Source organism: Falco peregrinus, chromosome 3, assembly GCF_023634155.1.
Source record: "Falco peregrinus isolate bFalPer1 chromosome 3, bFalPer1.pri, whole genome shotgun sequence".
NCBI classification, from domain to species: Eukaryota; Metazoa; Chordata; class Aves; order Falconiformes; family Falconidae; genus Falco; species Falco peregrinus.
This window is the reverse complement of record NC_073723.1, coordinates 30,772,691-30,790,357: the sequence shown is the minus strand read 5'-3', so window position 1 is coordinate 30,790,357 and position 17,667 is coordinate 30,772,691. Positions and strand designations below refer to the sequence as shown.

The 17,667-nt window shown below is 41.0% G+C and overlaps 1 protein-coding gene across 4 annotated transcripts in view; it reads left to right on the top strand.

Annotated features, from left to right (window-relative positions):
- CPQ (carboxypeptidase Q) overlaps positions 1 to 16,036 on the top strand; it is a 163,767-nt gene extending 147,731 nt beyond the window's left edge. For all 4 annotated transcript variants that reach the window (XM_055800301.1, XM_055800300.1, XM_027777711.2 and 1 more), the window contains one exon: positions 10,201 to 16,036. In XM_055800301.1, the coding sequence (XP_055656276.1) occupies positions 10,201 to 10,361 (161 nt within the window). In that variant the 3' untranslated portion in view covers positions 10,362 to 16,036. The remainder of the gene's footprint in view (positions 1 to 10,200) is intronic.
- Positions 16,037 to 17,667: the final 1,631 nt, after the last annotated feature.

The window sequence follows — 17,667 nt, the reverse complement described above, 5'->3', positions numbered from 1 at the left end:
AGCTACTGTGAGATAAGAGGTATTTTCCTCTTGCAGAGTAATACCTGATTAAAAGAAGGGAGAAATAAATTGTCAGTCTTCATAATGGAGAAAGGCTTTATTAGGCTGCCCAGCCACCTTTTTTTTGGCACTTTGGATGTTCAGAAAACTCCCTGTTAGCTGCAAAGGGAGTAAATAGCAAGGATAGCAAGTTGGCAAAGTTTGCTGATGACTACTTCAAATATTTCATATCAAAACTGATGCTGACTGTGAAAATGTGACAGGAATCTTATAGCAGAAAATGCCTAAGCAATACAACAACCAGTGACATTTTTGTGTCAATAAATGCAGGGTAATGCAGTATAGGTGCTATGCAAACGCAACAACAGGATCCCCATAAGTTATTTTCAGGAAGAATGATTGGGAATCACTGTGGGTAATTGTCTGAAATTGTCAATTCAGTGTCCAGGGATGATAAAAACCACAGTGTTTTGTGCAGCTGGGGAAGGAAGAAAGAAGAATCAGAAAGCATCCACAGGTAATGTGTTGTGGTATGCTACAGTCATGTCACAAGTGCATTCACACGCTGGTGTTTGGGCTTCTCATCTCAGGAACATTGAAATACCATTAGAAAAAGGAAGAAGAAGAGTCACCAGCAGCCTGGCCTTCTCAGAGGTATGAAAGTTTCTGTATGAAGAGTACTCTTCAGCTTGGGAAAAAGCTGCTGAGTTAGGATGTGATAAAAGTGTATTAAGCCATCAATGGTACAAAGAAGGTGAACGGGGAAAGGCAGGGTGCTACTACTACAGCTCACAAAGCAGGAACTGTAGGGTGCCCACATGAAATGCTCAGGCACTCCATGCATTGCCACAGGGGGCTGTGGCAGGCAGAGGTGTGAATAGGTTCAAAAATGAGATTAGTGAGCCTGTGGAGGATCTCTCCATCCTAGGTAGCCAGCCTGCAAGCGTGGGGTCATGTTTGGGCAGCACCAGCTAGCAAGACTCACCCTTTTTTTTTCTTCTCTTTTTTTTTTCTTTTTTTTTTTTTTCCCCTTCAAAAAAGAGCCTTACTGATTTAAGACCCAGAGAAGATAAGTGGAGGAAATGCTTCCAGTGCCTTTCGCCTTTCGCTGTTGAAGCTTCATCAGTTTGGGGTTTTTTCTTCTCCAGTCAAGGACTGTTTAGGATATTATTTTAGAGTCTAGTCAACCTGTGCTCTGTAGACTAGAACTGCTTCCTTCCCTGAGACCTCATTTCTCAGGATTTCGTGTGAGTTTAGATTGAATCCCCAGCTGTCACCAGTCCTCTGCTGCAATGAGTGAAAGGTTAATGCAAAAGTAACTGTGATAATCCTGAGCTGTAATTTAGTCTGTTTACTGTATCCAGAGGATTAATTCTCAAATGCATTAAGCAAAACAAGAAATAATGCACACTTCATACTGTCTCCATTACACTCTAGTCTCATATAATTAGCCACTGAAACAACTGACTGAAAGCTTTCCCCTCTGCCTTGTTGTTTGAATCATGAATTTTAAAGACTTTTGAGAGAATGACTCAGGAGGTGAAACAGCAGGGCTTCTGGTGTAAATTTATAAGCTCTGTACTGGAAACTATTTCAGTGTCTGTAGCCATGAAACTCAAGCAACTTAGTTTGTAATTTCATCATTTGAGACTAAATGACAGGAGAACTAATGCTGTCAGCGCCCCACTAAACACCATTAGTATTCTCCATTGCCTCTGCTTACATGAAAAATGGTTAATGAAATAATTGGCATTAAAGCCAGCTATCAACTACAGGTTATCCCACAAAAGAGGTTAATGTGTGTGCCAAAATACATGCAACGCATGTCTGCAATAGTTGTGTTTTCATTACAGTAGTAGTATAAAGACTGCAGTTAAGTGAGGGCAGCTGACACAACGTCTGTGCAACACCTAGCACAGGCAGCCAAGCACGCCACAGGGCTTGCAGCAACAGGGATGTTGTGGCACGGGGGGAGGGGTGGGGGTGGGGGGAGCCTTCCAGTTTTGACCTTTCAAAGCATTTAGGGCAGCAATGCTCCAGCTATGAGAAGTGAGAGGCTGTTGATTCTGTTAGTGTATGGATGTATGTGTAACCCCACACCCCCATTTCATAGGGTGTGTAGGAGTACAAAGCTGAGTTAGCACTCTGGTGTGAGGAGGAGAATGCTTTTATCATCAGTATTTACGCTTTCATGGTACACAGCAGTTTTTAACTGCGTGAAGACTGTGATGTGTCCCTTTGCCTCTTTTCTTCCTATTTCTAAGTAGTCGTTGTAAAGGAAAAGGACATATATTTCATCAAGTCTTTCTATTTCCAATGCATTGCAGTTTTTTAGCACATTCCTGAATAGTGTCGTTGGTATTAAAAAGTCCAAGTTTGCAATAAACTTGATAATGAATTAAAGGACTTTTTCTTGTTTCCTGAGGAAAAAGCAGGAAACAAAAGCAATATTTAAGGGGGGTTGGGGGAATCTGTCTTTTGTATGCAGAAAAATCACTGCAGAAATAAAAGTTTTAGATCAGGTGTTTGTGCTGACATCGTACTACAAGCAGTACCTTTGATAGTATGCAGATTTGTCTTGACAGGGAGATGAAGCTCAAACACGTAGGCGCTTGGAAGATGCAAGAAATACATGCGTTACCTTGCAAAGCCTTTGTTTTAGCTTCATAAACTTTTGGAAATACTGAGAAAAATACCCCTTATTAAGGCATTTCCAACTTTGCTGTGTAGGAGGTAGTACAGCTTGCTCAACAGTGCACTGGCCTAGGCTTGGATACATGGCATCTATTCCTTTCTGAGATGCTGTGAGAAAATGAATGTGCTGTTTCATCTCTGCATGCCTCTCTCATCCTGCAGTCCCTCTTGTCTGTTTAGAGTGTATGTTCTTCTGAGCTGGTGTCTTTTCTATTTGGAGCGGTATATATACTGTGTAAAATAGTGGAGTGGCAATTCTGTCAGCTCCTCTAGGGATTACTGTAAAATGAAACCTAAAAAAGTTACACATTGTTGTAATTCATTACCATATTAACTTCACTATATATGGCAATGTACATGTAGAGGTCAGTATCTCAAGGATCTAACTGTAATACTGAAGACCCACCACACCCAAGAGAGGTTATACAAACAGTGGGGAATTTCCCATCATATTTGAAAATTTCATGGAATCATTGTCTTGTGAGATTTACTTGAAAGTGAAGACAACTGGCAAGCTGTTGATAGGACTGTACAGCAAACATGTATTGACTTCAAGACTCGCATTTGGCTTTGGCAATTAAATGCTATTTGGGATATAAAAAAGAGAAGAAAGAAAATGTAGGGAGGAATGTAATGCAAAATGTTTTACACTGAAAAAATACTCTGGAGTTACTATACACTTTCCCTCTTGAAGATATGTGTTTTATGGAAACTGCCTTTTTAATCATTCTGATAATCAATAACTACTTTTCCAGTCATTGTTTGCACAAGTGACAATAATTTTAATGCTTAAATATCTGGCAATAAAGTTTAATTCTAATGATATATATGAAGGCAGTGTGTATGAAGGCAGTGGTGCCTGACAGTAATTGACAAGAAGCAGTGGTCATCACTGACATGCTCATCATTCATTTTGTGGTTCATTCGTCCTTTTACCTCAATAGCAGCAACGTGTCTTCTGAAGTTGGCAAGAAAAAAATGTGGTAGACAGTTTATTGACATACGAAGAACTGGTGTCTAATGTGGTAGTGTAGGGCAGGTAAATATTCTGATCATCAGCTAATTAATATTCACATAGTGCATTTCATGCTGAGATCAGAAGCTAGATAAGATGAGCTCGTTTTCGCAATTCCTTAACGTATGTGTGTGTGTTTTCATCAAGATACTCTTACACAGCTGATCGCTGAAAATACATTGTCAGTATCGACTACCAAAGCAGCTGCTTTTACCTGCCTTATGCAGTGCATCACACTGTGTATGAGACAGCTGGTTATTCAGAGGCTCATGAAATGAGTTCAAGACGTGAATGAGCTTGAATTGAAGAATCTGTTTATGGTGTGTCAATTATAAGAGATGTCTGAATGAGCCAAGGAGACAGCAGCATGGGTTAGTGAGTCCCACAGAATGGTTGAGATTGGCAGGCACCTCTTGAGCTCCTAAGTTCACCCCCCTGCTCAAGCAGGGTCAGCTGTGCAGGTTGCCCAGGACCATGTCCAGTCAGGTTTTGAATATCCCCAAAGATGGAGACTTTACAGCCTTTCTGGGTAACCTGTCCCAGTGTTTGACCACCCTCTCATTAAAAAGTGTTTTCTGGTGTTCAGGTGTGTTTTAATGTATTTTGATTCATGGTGATTGTCTCTTGTCCAGTCAGTGTATAAGGCTGAGGAGAGCCTGGCTCCTTCTTCTTTATTCCCTCCCATCTGGTATTATACAGACCTCTTCTCCAGGCTGGACATCCCCAGCTCTGTCAGTCTTTCTTCATATGAAAGATGCTTCAGTCCCTTAATCCCTGTGCTGGACTCCAGTAAGGAGCTCCAGATGGGTAGATGGAGAGATGCCGTTTCTCGAGATGGTGCCCCCAGTGGAGTGGCACAAGAGGTAGCGTATCTTACTCCTGCTCCATGAGGTAGCCACAACCTGGGGCTAGGAAACAAGGTCCTGATGCCATGTTCGTGACAGTACCTTGGGCAAGTCATAAACAGGGCAGATGGAGGGGGTGGCAGTGTTGGCAACAGTAGCAGCAAAAGTTTGGAAGGCAACAGTTGTTGTGTTTGGTTGTTGCTTCTGGTAATTCACATTAATAAACCAAAAAAGCAATGGACTGCTTTGGTGCAGGTTTATACCGTTGCCTTGTTTTTCTTACAACTGCATGACAAGTGAATCAACTCATGAAGAATCACTTGCACTTGATGGCAAAGCTTGGAAGATGGCAAGTCTTAAAAGAAGGTGCAGCACTTGGGGAAGGGAGAAGAGGTAAACTGTATATTTATTTGAACTGTGTGTAGCAGACCTGCAATACCTAGGATTAATGTTTCCTAGGAGCTGGATTTGATCACAGGACACCTGCCTGCTGTGCTAAGGGTACCCCTGTGATCAATGATTTTGTCAGCTCAGATGACATCAGTATCACCCCAAACCCCCCAGTGCAGTGTGGGTTTTCAACAGGCATTTGATCACACAAGAGCGTATGCTGGTTGTGCATGTTTTTAAAATTATTACATTTATGGAGTAAATTGATCTGTTTGGCAAGTTCTGCCCTGCTCTGTAACCTGATGACAAAATTTGTTTCATCTGCAGCCTGCTCAGCACACAGACTCACTAACAGGTCAAGTATAAGGAAACGAGCTCAGAAGGAGTTGAAAGCAGAAAACCAAAACAAAATAAAAACCCACAACCTCCACAACAAAGAAACCAGAAAGCCCAACCTGAGATGTTAGAGGCATTACTGAGTGTTTGCCTCTGACCCTACTTATGCAACTCTTTCCCACAAAGGGCAAGTAAGGTCGTGCCTTGGTGTGCCAAGGAGAACCCTGCTTTAAGTTCCCGGAACACACACATTGTGCTACCAAACAGTGGACTGCTTGGCCCCAGCAGCTGCTCCAAACATGAGACGTAAGTTCTCTGGTCCCTCCATCAGACCCATGTCAATGAGTCCCACCAGGCACCTGAGGGATCACAAGTGGCACTAGATTGCTGCTAAGTATCTGAAAAGCACCCCTGTACTAAAGAGGGTTTCCTGCCACTTTGTAATGGGACTATGAATTATCTGTTTATTACCTTATTAAAGTTGTAAATTATTATTTTCAGGTTTTCATTTCCAGCGTCTTCGATGCATTCAAATAATAAGTACAGCATTTTTGGCAGTGGTTTTTAACATTCCTTGTTTTCATGCCACAACACCTACTACATCCAGCTAGAAGCAGTTTCTCACTGATTGCCTTACTGGCCAGCAGTGTTCCTCAGTGATTCACATCACTGTAAATGTGAGCAGACTGAAAAAGGACAATTAAAGAGGGTTGTCTGGCAAACATCTTTTTTTTAAATCAGTGCTCTGCAAACAAAGGAAAGCAGCAAAGTGCATAAGACGTGACAGTGGAGCACCCAGCCTATCTATTGCTTTTCTGTTTGAGTATTGGTTCCACCGAGAACAGTGATGAGTGGCGCTTCTCAGACATTGGTACTGGGGGACCATCGCTGTTTAATGTCTCTGTTGGCGACATGGACGAGCGGGATCGACTGCACCCTCAGCAAGTTTGCTGATTACACCAAGCTGTGTAGTGGAGTTGGCACACTGGAGGGAAGGGATGCCATCCACAGAGATCTTGACAGGCTTGAGAGGTGGCCCCGTGTAAACTTCATGAAGTTCAGCAAGGCCAAATGCAAGGTCCTGCACGTGGGTCGGGGCAACCCCAAGCACAAATACAGGCTGGGTGGAGAATGAATTGAGAGCAGCCCTGTGGAGAAGGACTTGGGGTATCGCTTGACAAGAAGCTCAGCGTGACCCAGCGATGTGCGCTTGCAGCCCAGAAAGCAAATGATATCGTGAGGTGCATCAAAAGCAGCATGGCCAGCAAGTTGAGGGAGGTGATTCTCCCCCTCTGGTCTGCTCTTGTGAGACCCCTCCAGTGTCCTGCGTTCAGCTCTGAGGCCCCCAACATAAAAAGGACCTGCTGGCGCGAGCCCAGAGAAGGGCCATGACGATGGTCAGAGGGCTGGAGCCCCTCTGCTGTGAGGACAGGCTGGGAGTTGGGGTTGTTCACCCTACAGAAGAGAAGGCTCCGGGGAGACCTGACAGTGGCCTTCCAGTACCTGAAGGGGGCCTAAGGGAAGCTGGGGAGGGGATTTGACCACCCTGGTCTAGTAAAAGGTGTCCCTGCCCTTGGCAGGGAGGTGGGACTAGATGACCTTTAAAGGTCCCTTCCAACCCAAACCATTCTATGATTCTACCTGTGTAGCACCTCCCATCTGAGGATTTTTAAGTACTTAATTAGACCTTTCAGACTCTTGTAAGGCTGTATGCTATCCCCTTTCTCGGTGGCTGGCATGGAGATGGGTGAATAATTCATAGGTCTATGAAACATGGCTACTCATCTATTTTACTCGACTGCTGGCTTATGTAGCTGGTAAAAATGAACCTCCATTTGTTGCTGGCTGTTGTTCCTGAGGTAAATATTAGGTAATAGCAATAAAACAAAAGCTAAGATCAGTTTTAGGTGAAAGAACAAAATTACTAGTAATTGGAGTTTTAAAACTTATATCTAGGTGAGTTTTCCAGTTTCTTTCAAGCTTCTGGAAGTGGCATTTCTGGCTTTCAGGAAGATTTTGTTTGAGAAGGGTTAACAATTCAGTGGCTATCGAGGATACAGTACAGTCAGCCAGCTGATGTGCTTTGAAACCTCACTGTTTGAAGTGTGATGCAGAATCCTTCTCTCCCTGTCCCTGCCTTCTGTAGGATGGCTGCTTGTGCTCTCAGCATTGCTGCTTCTGTTAGTTTTTTTGAAAAGGGGCTGTAGGATCCGGCGGACTTTACTCAGGTGACCCAGCATGACCACAGACCATGGAGCTCCACAGAACTTCCCTCTTTACGGTCATCTGCAGGGATTGATCTCAGTCCTAGATGCATTTACCAGTGAAATGGCACTAGCCAGTGTCTTGCCCACAGCCTGGCGACCTCTGGAAGCCATAAATATCTCCAGGCAGCTAACATCAACATGGAGAAGTCTCAGGTTTGGAGCAGGAGACATAAAAATCGCTTGCAGTCGTATCTATGCCACAGGGTGTTTCATGTCTAGAGGCTTGCGTGAGGCCCTCGGCTGTAAACTGCTCTTGTGCTCAAAGCCAAGAACATGGATTTTCACTTTTGTTTCTAATTATATAGGCTAAAACTGCTTTCTTAGGGTCTTTTCCTTAGTCTCACAAGATATTTACAGCTCAGTGACTTTAATGCTAGCCCAAGACATGAAAGAGACAGCACAGCCAGTTTACGAACCCTTTGATACTCTGTGTACTCACACTCTGATGTTTCTTGCGCATTAATTGCTTGATGCCAAAGTCAGATAATTTTCTGATTTTTAAAATCAATTTAGAGAAATAAATCTGTTTCAGCATTTCAGGGATTTAAACATTTCAAAGCAAAGGGTGTTTATCCTTGTTCCATTCACAGAGATAAAACACTACTCTGTAAATCCGTAGTTAATGTGAATAGCAAAATGTTTGCAACAAATTCCAGGCAACCAATTTTTGTCTTGAGTCGTACAAAAGTGTCCAAAAATTGCAATGGGTTTGCCTCAGTGGCTTAACTTGTAATGTGTCCTTAGTGCAGAAGTCTGTCAGTTAAAGAATTTATTGTTGTTCAGCCCTTTTATCATTGTATATATTTTAAATAATTCAGAATCAAATTTTAAAAGTGAATACGAGTTGACATAAATTCAATGCTAAAATTATTGGACCATAATTCAGCACCTGTAACCTACCCAGTGACTCCTGTCTTGCTCCAACTCAGTAGCAAACAAGTCTTAAAAGCAAGAAGAGCCTCTTAAAATTAAATCAATCACGATACCATATAACCATATGCTACAGCATTTGGCCTTCTGCGTATTATCTTATGAAGGGATCTTCATCTTGGATAGAATTATAAAATGCATTACCTTTCCATTCCTTCTTTCTGAAATGGCAGTGAAACAAGCCATCCAAGTCAGTCCCCATTAGAGCAATAGAAACATGCCTGTTAACCACAGTGAGAGCTGGACTCTGTCCTGAATGACTGTACAAGTGATCAAAAGATATGTATTATAGGAATGTACAGTTATGCTGTCAGAAATTTTGCTTTCATTCTCTTCAAAGGCTTCAGGCATCTCAGGGAAACCCAAGAAAAATCATAACTAAGTCTTACGAGCACACATGAGTTTATCAAAGCCTTCATCATCTGATACTGATTTCCACTGAGTGTAAATAAGTATATGAATAATTTATTTACATCGTCTTTATAATCAAACAGTCCTGGGTTTTTTCTGTCTTCCTTGGCATAGTAGGCTTAGCCTCTGTTTGTTTCCGCCTGGGGCCCATAGCTCTTACTGGTGAATTCACATCAGTGCTTGTTCTCTGGGATTGATGACCAAGCGAGGAAGGGGTCTGTTGTGCTAGGTGGGTCCTACCCTGGGAGCTGTGCACCTCCTAGCCCCAGTCAGTGGGAGGCCAAGGGAATCTACACAAAGGAATTGCAAGCAGTGGATCTGTGTGGTGTGGGAAAATATCACATCTACTTATTTTCGAAATGTGGGGTGGAATTCTGTTAACGATGGCAGGGTTAATGAGATTAAAACAAAGCAGATGGAGGCTGATAGAACCAGAGAAGAGGCAGAGTAATGAACTGGGAGAGAAGTTGCAAAGGGATAGAGGGGATCAGTGGGGACTGGACCAGGCAGAAAATGGCCGGGGTGCAAATCCCCCACCAGTGTCTCTGCTGCTGTGCCCGGTGGGGTGGCACTTTCTCCTGCTCCTGTTGGTTTTGGTCTGCCTTGCGGCCTTGAGTGATGCCTCACTGGCATTAGTTGTGCTCCCTGAGCCCACCTGGCTTGCAAAAGAGTAGTCCTTTCCCTGCCCGTGTGCTCCCAGAGGCAGTCAGTTGTTCCCAAATGGGAAGATCTGCGGTTTCACCCCAGGTGCTTCTGCCCCAGCCGATGAGGAGTCATGACTGCAAGGGTTATGTAGTTGGGGGCTACCTGGGTTACCCTAGATTGTCTAGAAAACTGCTTTGAAACCGCACATCCTTGTGACGAACAGGGGCTCAAAAGTAGAAGCAAATTCCAAAGTGTTCCCCAACACAAATAACAGCAAGGAAAGGATCTGTAACTCAGTCGTAACTCATCATCAGAGCAGTGGGAAGAGGAATGGAGGAAGCGCCACCACATGTGGGGTTGTAGGGATTTTCCTGCTTGGACTTTGGTAGTCCTAGAGGAAAACAGATGTATACTGTTGCTGAGGAAGTGAGTCTCCCAGGGGAAGGTCGGCTTTTCCCCAGTGTGAATTTTTGCTGCCTCAAGCTCACTCAAGTCAATTAACAAAAACCCTGCAAACTGCAGATGCCACAGCTCTGTGCAGTTATTATATGGAACTTTATACGGTTGCATGTGGTTTTAATCATAAACCCAGGAATGGATTTAAGTTTATATTCCTCTTCAAATATTTGTGTTCCTATAAAGGAATATTGCCCATTTTTCTCTGTAGGTGCCAGCTTGCGTGATGACCTCAGTAAATACTTCTGGTTTCATCATTCTCACGGGGACACGATGACAGTTCAGGATCCAAACCAGATGAATCTGTGTGCTGCTGTTTGGACTGTTGTCTCCTATGTAATTGCTGACATGGAGGAGATGTTGCCAAGGTAATAAAACAGCAAGAAAGAAGATTTCTGTTCTTCAGCAAAGACTGTGAGTCCACTAATGCATGTGGTTTACAGCTGTGGGAAATTCTGCTTTTTACCCTGATTTTGTGTATTATGATGTCAGTTTTCCTCAAAACTCATGTGCTCTTTTACACATTCCTGTTCCTTTTTGCTGTTTTGATATCTTCCATTTGTGATTTTTACTTAAAATTTCTTCTATTAAGTACTTTTTGAATTTCTGATGCAGGTATAATACCTCTTTGACTATGACATAATAACCATTTGTATGCAGAGTGGTCCTGTGCTGCAGTAAAAATATACCAAATAAATTAGTTGCATCAGAATAATTAATGTATTGAGTTAGTGTACACATTTATGGTTTTGTTCTCTGTCTTTCACTCTATGCATTAGAATGAAATACTATTAATGAAGCAGCCCTTTTTACTCTCATAAGATAATACTGTAGTTTCTATACAGTTTTCAGGTTATTGGACAAATTCATCTTGGCTGTTTTAATGGTAATATATGGTAAAATGGTCAAATAATGGTCAAAATGCTAAAATAATAGGGCTTTTAATAGTTTGTTCAGCTCCTGCTGTTAAATTTTACTAAAGGTCACTTGATGTGAGGCTCAGATAAAACACAGCATAGAGGACAAGAAGCCAGCCACAGGACTCCCAGATCTCCTGTGTTTCTTCAGGAGAAAGCTGTGCATGTCCTTTTCTTTCTGATGGAAGACTCACCATAGTGACATGCAGAGAATTTCATGTGGCAGTTTTTCTCTGAAATGCCATGATGTTTCAGAAACGGCGTCACAGCTGTGATTTGTGACCTTCACTACCTGCCAGCTGATATCCAAACGAAGCATAAGAGCAGATTTTGATTCCGACTTCTGAAGCCGTTCCCAACTGCCCCTCTCTTGCAGAGATGCTCTCCTGCTGGAAGCTGGGTGAGAGGACACTGGTACATATGCACTTTGATGGAGGAATTAACCTGGGAATTTCATTCTTGTATACTTTGTTGGGTTTTGGTATTTTTCCTGCTCAAAAATTATGACCATTCAGATAACTTCAGGGCTATCTATAGAGAAGATATAACTGGTGTTGGGGAATATTTTCAGCTGTATGATTTCTGTTCATTTCTTTGCGACATGGCGCTTGTTTCTGCTTTTAAATTTTACAATGAGCAAGCTTACTGATGTGAATAACTGCTGCAATATAATCAACACCAAACAACTAATGTAACGAACAATATGGAGTATTAAACCAAATGGCAGGCAGTCCCTGGTGCTGTTAATCAGTTCTGTCATTGAGCAGTAGCTGAGTGATGAGCCATTCATTTTTATAGAATTAATAACCATGATATCTGTTTACCATGATAATAGCTGTTTTACATCAAATTTATTAAATATTTCAATTTTCCCTCCAAATCACTTCAGGAACATAAAGGCTGCCTGGAGATACTCTGCTCTTTCTTTTTAAAGAATTAGTATTGATATAAAGTTAGCAAAATTTCCTCTGCTTCCAAGGCATGATGTTTATGCTTCTTTTTCCTGGTTTGCTAGACAAGAGCACAGCTGGTGGTGCTCACCACTGACGTGTCCTCAGCTGTCTCTAAATCCAGCTTTTTGACCTTCATGGGATATTACTATTTCCTGAACTACATTCCACGTCTTTCACTCTCAAGGTATGCCACTTTGTACATCAGAGATTCAGAAGGGTTTTCCATGAAGTTACATTTATTGTTACAAATCTTAACCTCTGCTCACATGGAAACAGAGTTTATTTGTGGTTTTCTCCATTGCCTCAAGTCAAATGGAGAATCTCTGGTGTCAAGAATACTTCTGCAGAGGAGAAGAACACTGCGTTATGCATGTGGCACCACAGCACATCCCAAGATGTACTTGTTGGCTCCTATGATCCATAAGATAAGCCTCAAAGATTAAAACTTGTGATGCCCCTGAAGAAAATCTAACCTTCATGTCAACTTCAGATACACTTCTCTGGAGAGAAGCTTTACAGAGTGGGTTTGGAAAAAAATGTTCAAAAATCAAAAAATTGCCAACTTATTTTTATAGAAATGGTGAAATAGTGAAATTTAAAACATTTTAGTTTTCAAATTGACAAAGAATTTTTTACATGTAAACCCAGGTTCCATTAAAATAAGACATTGGCTTTTTGATTCCTCTCATCTGTAATAGTTCTCAGACCTAAAAGTCCAACTATTCACAGTGCTCTCCTCATAACCTGTCTGTTCAGATGTACCTCTCTCAAAAATTTCCATAAATGAAGAGATGCTAATACATTTCTTTCCTTTCCCAGTGGGATTTTTTACCTTCTGTGCAGTAGCTCATCTTTATCCCTGCTCAGTGTAGCAATTATACTGTTTCAATTAGTGGCAATTAAACATATATTGGCTGGTCAATTTTCAGTTCAAGAGCACTTCTAAAGCGATCCAGAAAACATAACTTTGCTTTCCACTGGCATGCCCCCTTTGATCTTGGAGGATGTTTCTCAACTTTACTTGAGAAAGTAATAGCTGAAGATACCATTTTTATTATTATGATTGTCAGGGTCAGCTGCCATAAATCTGTGCTTTTCATAAGTATTTTGATGACATTCTAAGGTAAAGGGGCCATGTGTACATTTCCCTCCACTAAAATAAAATGCTATCTTTGACTAGATTGCTTTTTGCCTGCATAGATGTGTGAGCCGAGAGTTGAAAAAACAGCAGCAGCATTTAAATATATGTTAAAAATTTAAATTTCAAATAAACATTTTCCTCACGGTATTACAAATCTCTTGCATCTGCTGGGAAGGGAGGCCCCTGGGTAGCCTTCCTTTCTGCTGCAGCTCGAAGGTTTCAGACATAGTTAAAGAAGGACAGGGCCAATACATAATTCATTTACCCAACTAGACTATAACACAAATGCTGATGAAAAGTCTCTTTTCAATACTGTATAATGTAACATAGGTAATTTTCTGAGTAGTAAAAGAATTGCAGGATAGGAAACCGAGTTGGCGCTTTTGTCCTTCATGTGTCAAGACATTATTGGAGTTTCACTGTCTCTTTGAATGATTCAGTTCTAGGTGATCCCACAAGATCTTTACTTCCTTTTAAAATAATTAGAAACAAAGAAAGAGAGCTGTTTCCTGGAACAAGAGATGAAGTGATGCTTCTGCTGCTGCTACACTGCAAATATCCTTGGCTGTATATTTAGTTAGTATGCTTCCCCCGTAACAGTTTAAGACACTTCCATTTACCATAAGTAAATATCAAACTGATCTTGATATCTATATCTGTCTCATGAAATATACATACCATCTAAATGTGCCCAAATGATTAATTTACTGCTGTGTAATGATTAGCATAAAAATCTCATCATTGCACAGGATAGAAATGTTACCACTAATTGCTGGTTGAAGTGAACAATGTTTTCTGCATAGAAATTAATGATGCATGCATCACAGCTCTTGAATGGGAAAATTCAAGACTTTCTGGAAAAGGAGCATCTTTGGGGGTTTTTTCTTCTTTTTTTCTGCTAAATCATAGGGGAGATGGATCATATGTAGTAGAAGGGAATATTATTTTGTGCACAGTCCATTTTATCTTTGCACCACACTTACAGAAATGTTTTAACTTACACCTTTTGTAATCTTCTGTGTATAGCAGATGCATGGAAGCACTGTCCAACGCACACCATAGTCTTTCATGGCCATTGATTCTGGAAGCTCTAGCCCTTTTGCCCAAAGGTTTGACCAGCTATGGAGCTGTGATTTATAGTTACAATTGTTCAATAAATACATTGTGTTAGCACCTGATTAAGGTCTTTAGGCTCCTCTCTTCTTAATAATCCTCTTTGCCTTTGGAGGAGGGACATCAATGACAAGTTTATATCCAGCTCTGTGTCTAGCTTGCAGTTTGATTTCACTTCAGGACAGATTAAACACCTTTAGTTTATGTTAAGTTTTTATTTTGGGGGTGTTTTTTTGGTCTTTCACTGTCATTTGCAGCACCTGTACTGTGATATGGATATCAGGAATGAGTATGCGACTGAAAAAATCTGCGTATTTTGTGCCTTGGGGCTCAGGAACTGCAAGACGCAATTGAGATGACTCTGAAGAGCAACACATAAGCACATGGGTGAGAGCTCCATCAGGGCCACCACTTGCCATTACCACTGGCCTGTGTTACTGGCAGACAGAGCTTTGTGATCAGTGCAATGAGTTTTCATCACTGGTCATGATTTTCTATATAACTCCATGAAAATCAGGTTTATAGAAAGCAAAGAGGGAAGCTCTGGAGGACAGACCACAAAAATTAGAGCAAGGTAACACTGAGGCAGGGGCTGTGGCTTCAAGTACCGATGTTTTACTTTGCTTTGCTGGATGAGTTCGGGAGCTCTACGTAAACCTGCCCGAGTTTCACTGCTAAATGGTGGTGGTGGTGGTGTTTGCTGCTCATGTTTGATGTAGTCTGATTTAACAACAGTGTGTTAAAACATAGATGCGTGTAAAACATAAGTTCATAGCAGAAGTGAGGTTCTATTGGAGGAGAGGAGTAAGGGGTTAATGCCTTTTAGCTGCATGAGAATTCATCTGTAAAATGTGTCTTTTACTAATTACCGTTTGCATTTACATTACTTGCATTATTTGTATTTACATTTGCTAATTGCATTTACTATTTGTCATGACAAACAAAAAGAAATATTCCTCCTTCAGATACTGCCATTTCAAAACAGAATTTGGACATTAGGCATATCCATTTTAAACTAATAGTACTTTGCATCCAGGAATGGTGTGGTATGATGTATGCAAAATGGTCGCACACAATGCCATCTATATATATAATTTCACAGCTTTGGACCATCACACACATGCTAAGTCTGTTTCACAAAATCAGTGGCCGTACAGTGGGGCAGTATGGGCAAAGGGAATAGGTTAAATGGTTTTCAAATAGCCATGCAGCCTGTCAGTCCTGAAGTTAAGTTTCAGATACAGAAGTTCCTACCTCAGCCAAACTGTGCTGCCCATAAATGAGTTACTAGTTTGTTTTTATACCACTGAGGTGATTTTGAAGCTGAAGTATAACATTTAGTGCAAAAGTGACATTTTTGACTGAGCATGTGCAACACTGGACTGCAAATTCAAGAGAGAGAAATGAGAAAATTATTTTTGTGGTTTTTCTCTCAGTTAACCAAGCTAGTGATTTATATTGACCTTAAAACATATTAACACACACCTACACACATTTCTCCCTCTATGCATAATACGGAAAATCTTTCTTATCAATGATTATTTCATTTCTTCTTTTTATCAGGGTGTGTACTTTATAAGCAGAAGTTGCCAAAAAATATCTGGATTTACAGAGTAGCAACTATATTCTTAGTCTCAGTAGGAATTCAGGTAATAGTGCAGCAAGCATCTTGATAAGACTGATGTCCTGTGCGTGGACTGAATCTTTGGGAAAGTCTTTGAAACTGTGATTTCATTGAGGTTCTTTGTGGCTTGTGTTATAATTTCTGGGATATTTTGACTTCACCTTTGTGAATGTGATTATTCAATATGTTACTTATCTTGGATTGTCTGTATCTTTTGCTTTTTCCAGGGATGTTATGGCAGTGGTATAGCTACAGAGAATTCATATCATTGCCTGTACTTAAAAGCAACTTCCCCAGTTCTTTTGCACTTCAAGTCATCATTTTTTGTTTTGCTCTAAATGCTTTTAATGTAATACACAATGTAGAGGCTAATGATTGTTCAAAAGCAGGTAACAAAATATCCACATTTTTACATAAGTCTGCCATGCTGTTCTTCCTGTAGCTATTGTCAAGCTTTAGCTCATCAGTAACATGAGTTTAATAAGAGGAATTACTAGAAAGTGAGTCATGAGACATTTAACCATGGAAAGTTTAACAGGCATAAATCACTGCATGGTTTCTGAATGGAAATAAAATGTTGACAGCTTTACCCTCCAAATTGCTTATCATAGAAACAGAGAAAGCTATAAATATCCACAAGAAAATGCATGCTTCTTTCCAGCAGTGATTCCCAATGCTGAGTTCTGTGCAGTAGTTATTTTAAGCCTTTATAATGTAGGCTGAACCTTTAACATGAAACCTCAAAAAGCAAATGCACACTAGTTTTGAATGCCTGTATGCTTTTTTTGTCACGGAAGACAGGGAACAGCTCTATTGGTAACTCAGCCTAGCTTTGGTATTGCTGTCCCTCCAAGCAGGGGTCCCTTCTGGCTATATGGCAAGCTTATTGGAAGGATAAGTACGAGCAGTAGAAGAAATTACTTAAAAATCTGGTCTCGTTAGATCTTCATAAAATGATGAAAGTGGTGGTTTTTTAATGCAGAAATAGCTGAACTTAGGTTTTGGCATGTACAGTTGTAGAAGCCTCTTCTCATTTCTCTAATAAACAGCAGTGTCTCCATATGTATGAGAAGATAATAAATGACATAATTCAGTAAACTGTATAAGTACCGCATGTATTAAACAACAACCTATCTAAGTTACAAAAAATGAATCCATTTATCAACAGGAACAAATCTTTAAATATGAAGAGAGGATTAATTTCCAAGTTGTTAGAAGGAAGCAGATGTGATAGAAGGAAGTGTACACTTCTTTCAGTTGAGCAAAAATTCATTTCTGGTGTTTCACATCATGAGTTTGATTGAACTGAAAGGAGAGGTTAGAGAAAATGTGCGTATGTCTCTCTGTTGAGCAAAATCCCGACAGTGCTTGCTAGCATCAGTAAAGGCTGCTGCACATCGGAAGCTCTCTGGTTAGGGGTTCTCCATGCCCTACATGTTTGATAACACACTGGGTGCGCTGTATTCCCAGAACTAACTATGTGAGTTTGAATTTATAGGGTGAGGACCAGAAGCCTTTGTTGGGCACATTCTGCAAGAAGTGTGTGACGCAGCTGTTCTTGATACCACATCTTCATGTGACAAATAATAAACCGGCTGTTGGTAGCTCAGCCACTCACCTCAGCCTGGGTGGTTGCCTTGTGGTCCTGTGGAAAGGGTAGTCACTCCAGGCTTCATCTAAAGGAAGGGGAACTGAAGATCACTAACCAGATTCCAGGAGTTTTGTTGACCTCTTTCTGTACACCTAATGTAGAATTGCCACGGAGAATCTTTCTGCTCATCCCCTGGGTGCAGAGGTCCTTTGCATCTTTGCTCCCATAGAGCTGGAATGAGGAGTTTTCATGCCTGGTGATGGTGTGGAGGTGAATACTTTTTTTTTTTTTCTTTTTTTTTTTCATTTCAAATGCTAGAAGTTCAGGAAGAGCTCAGGG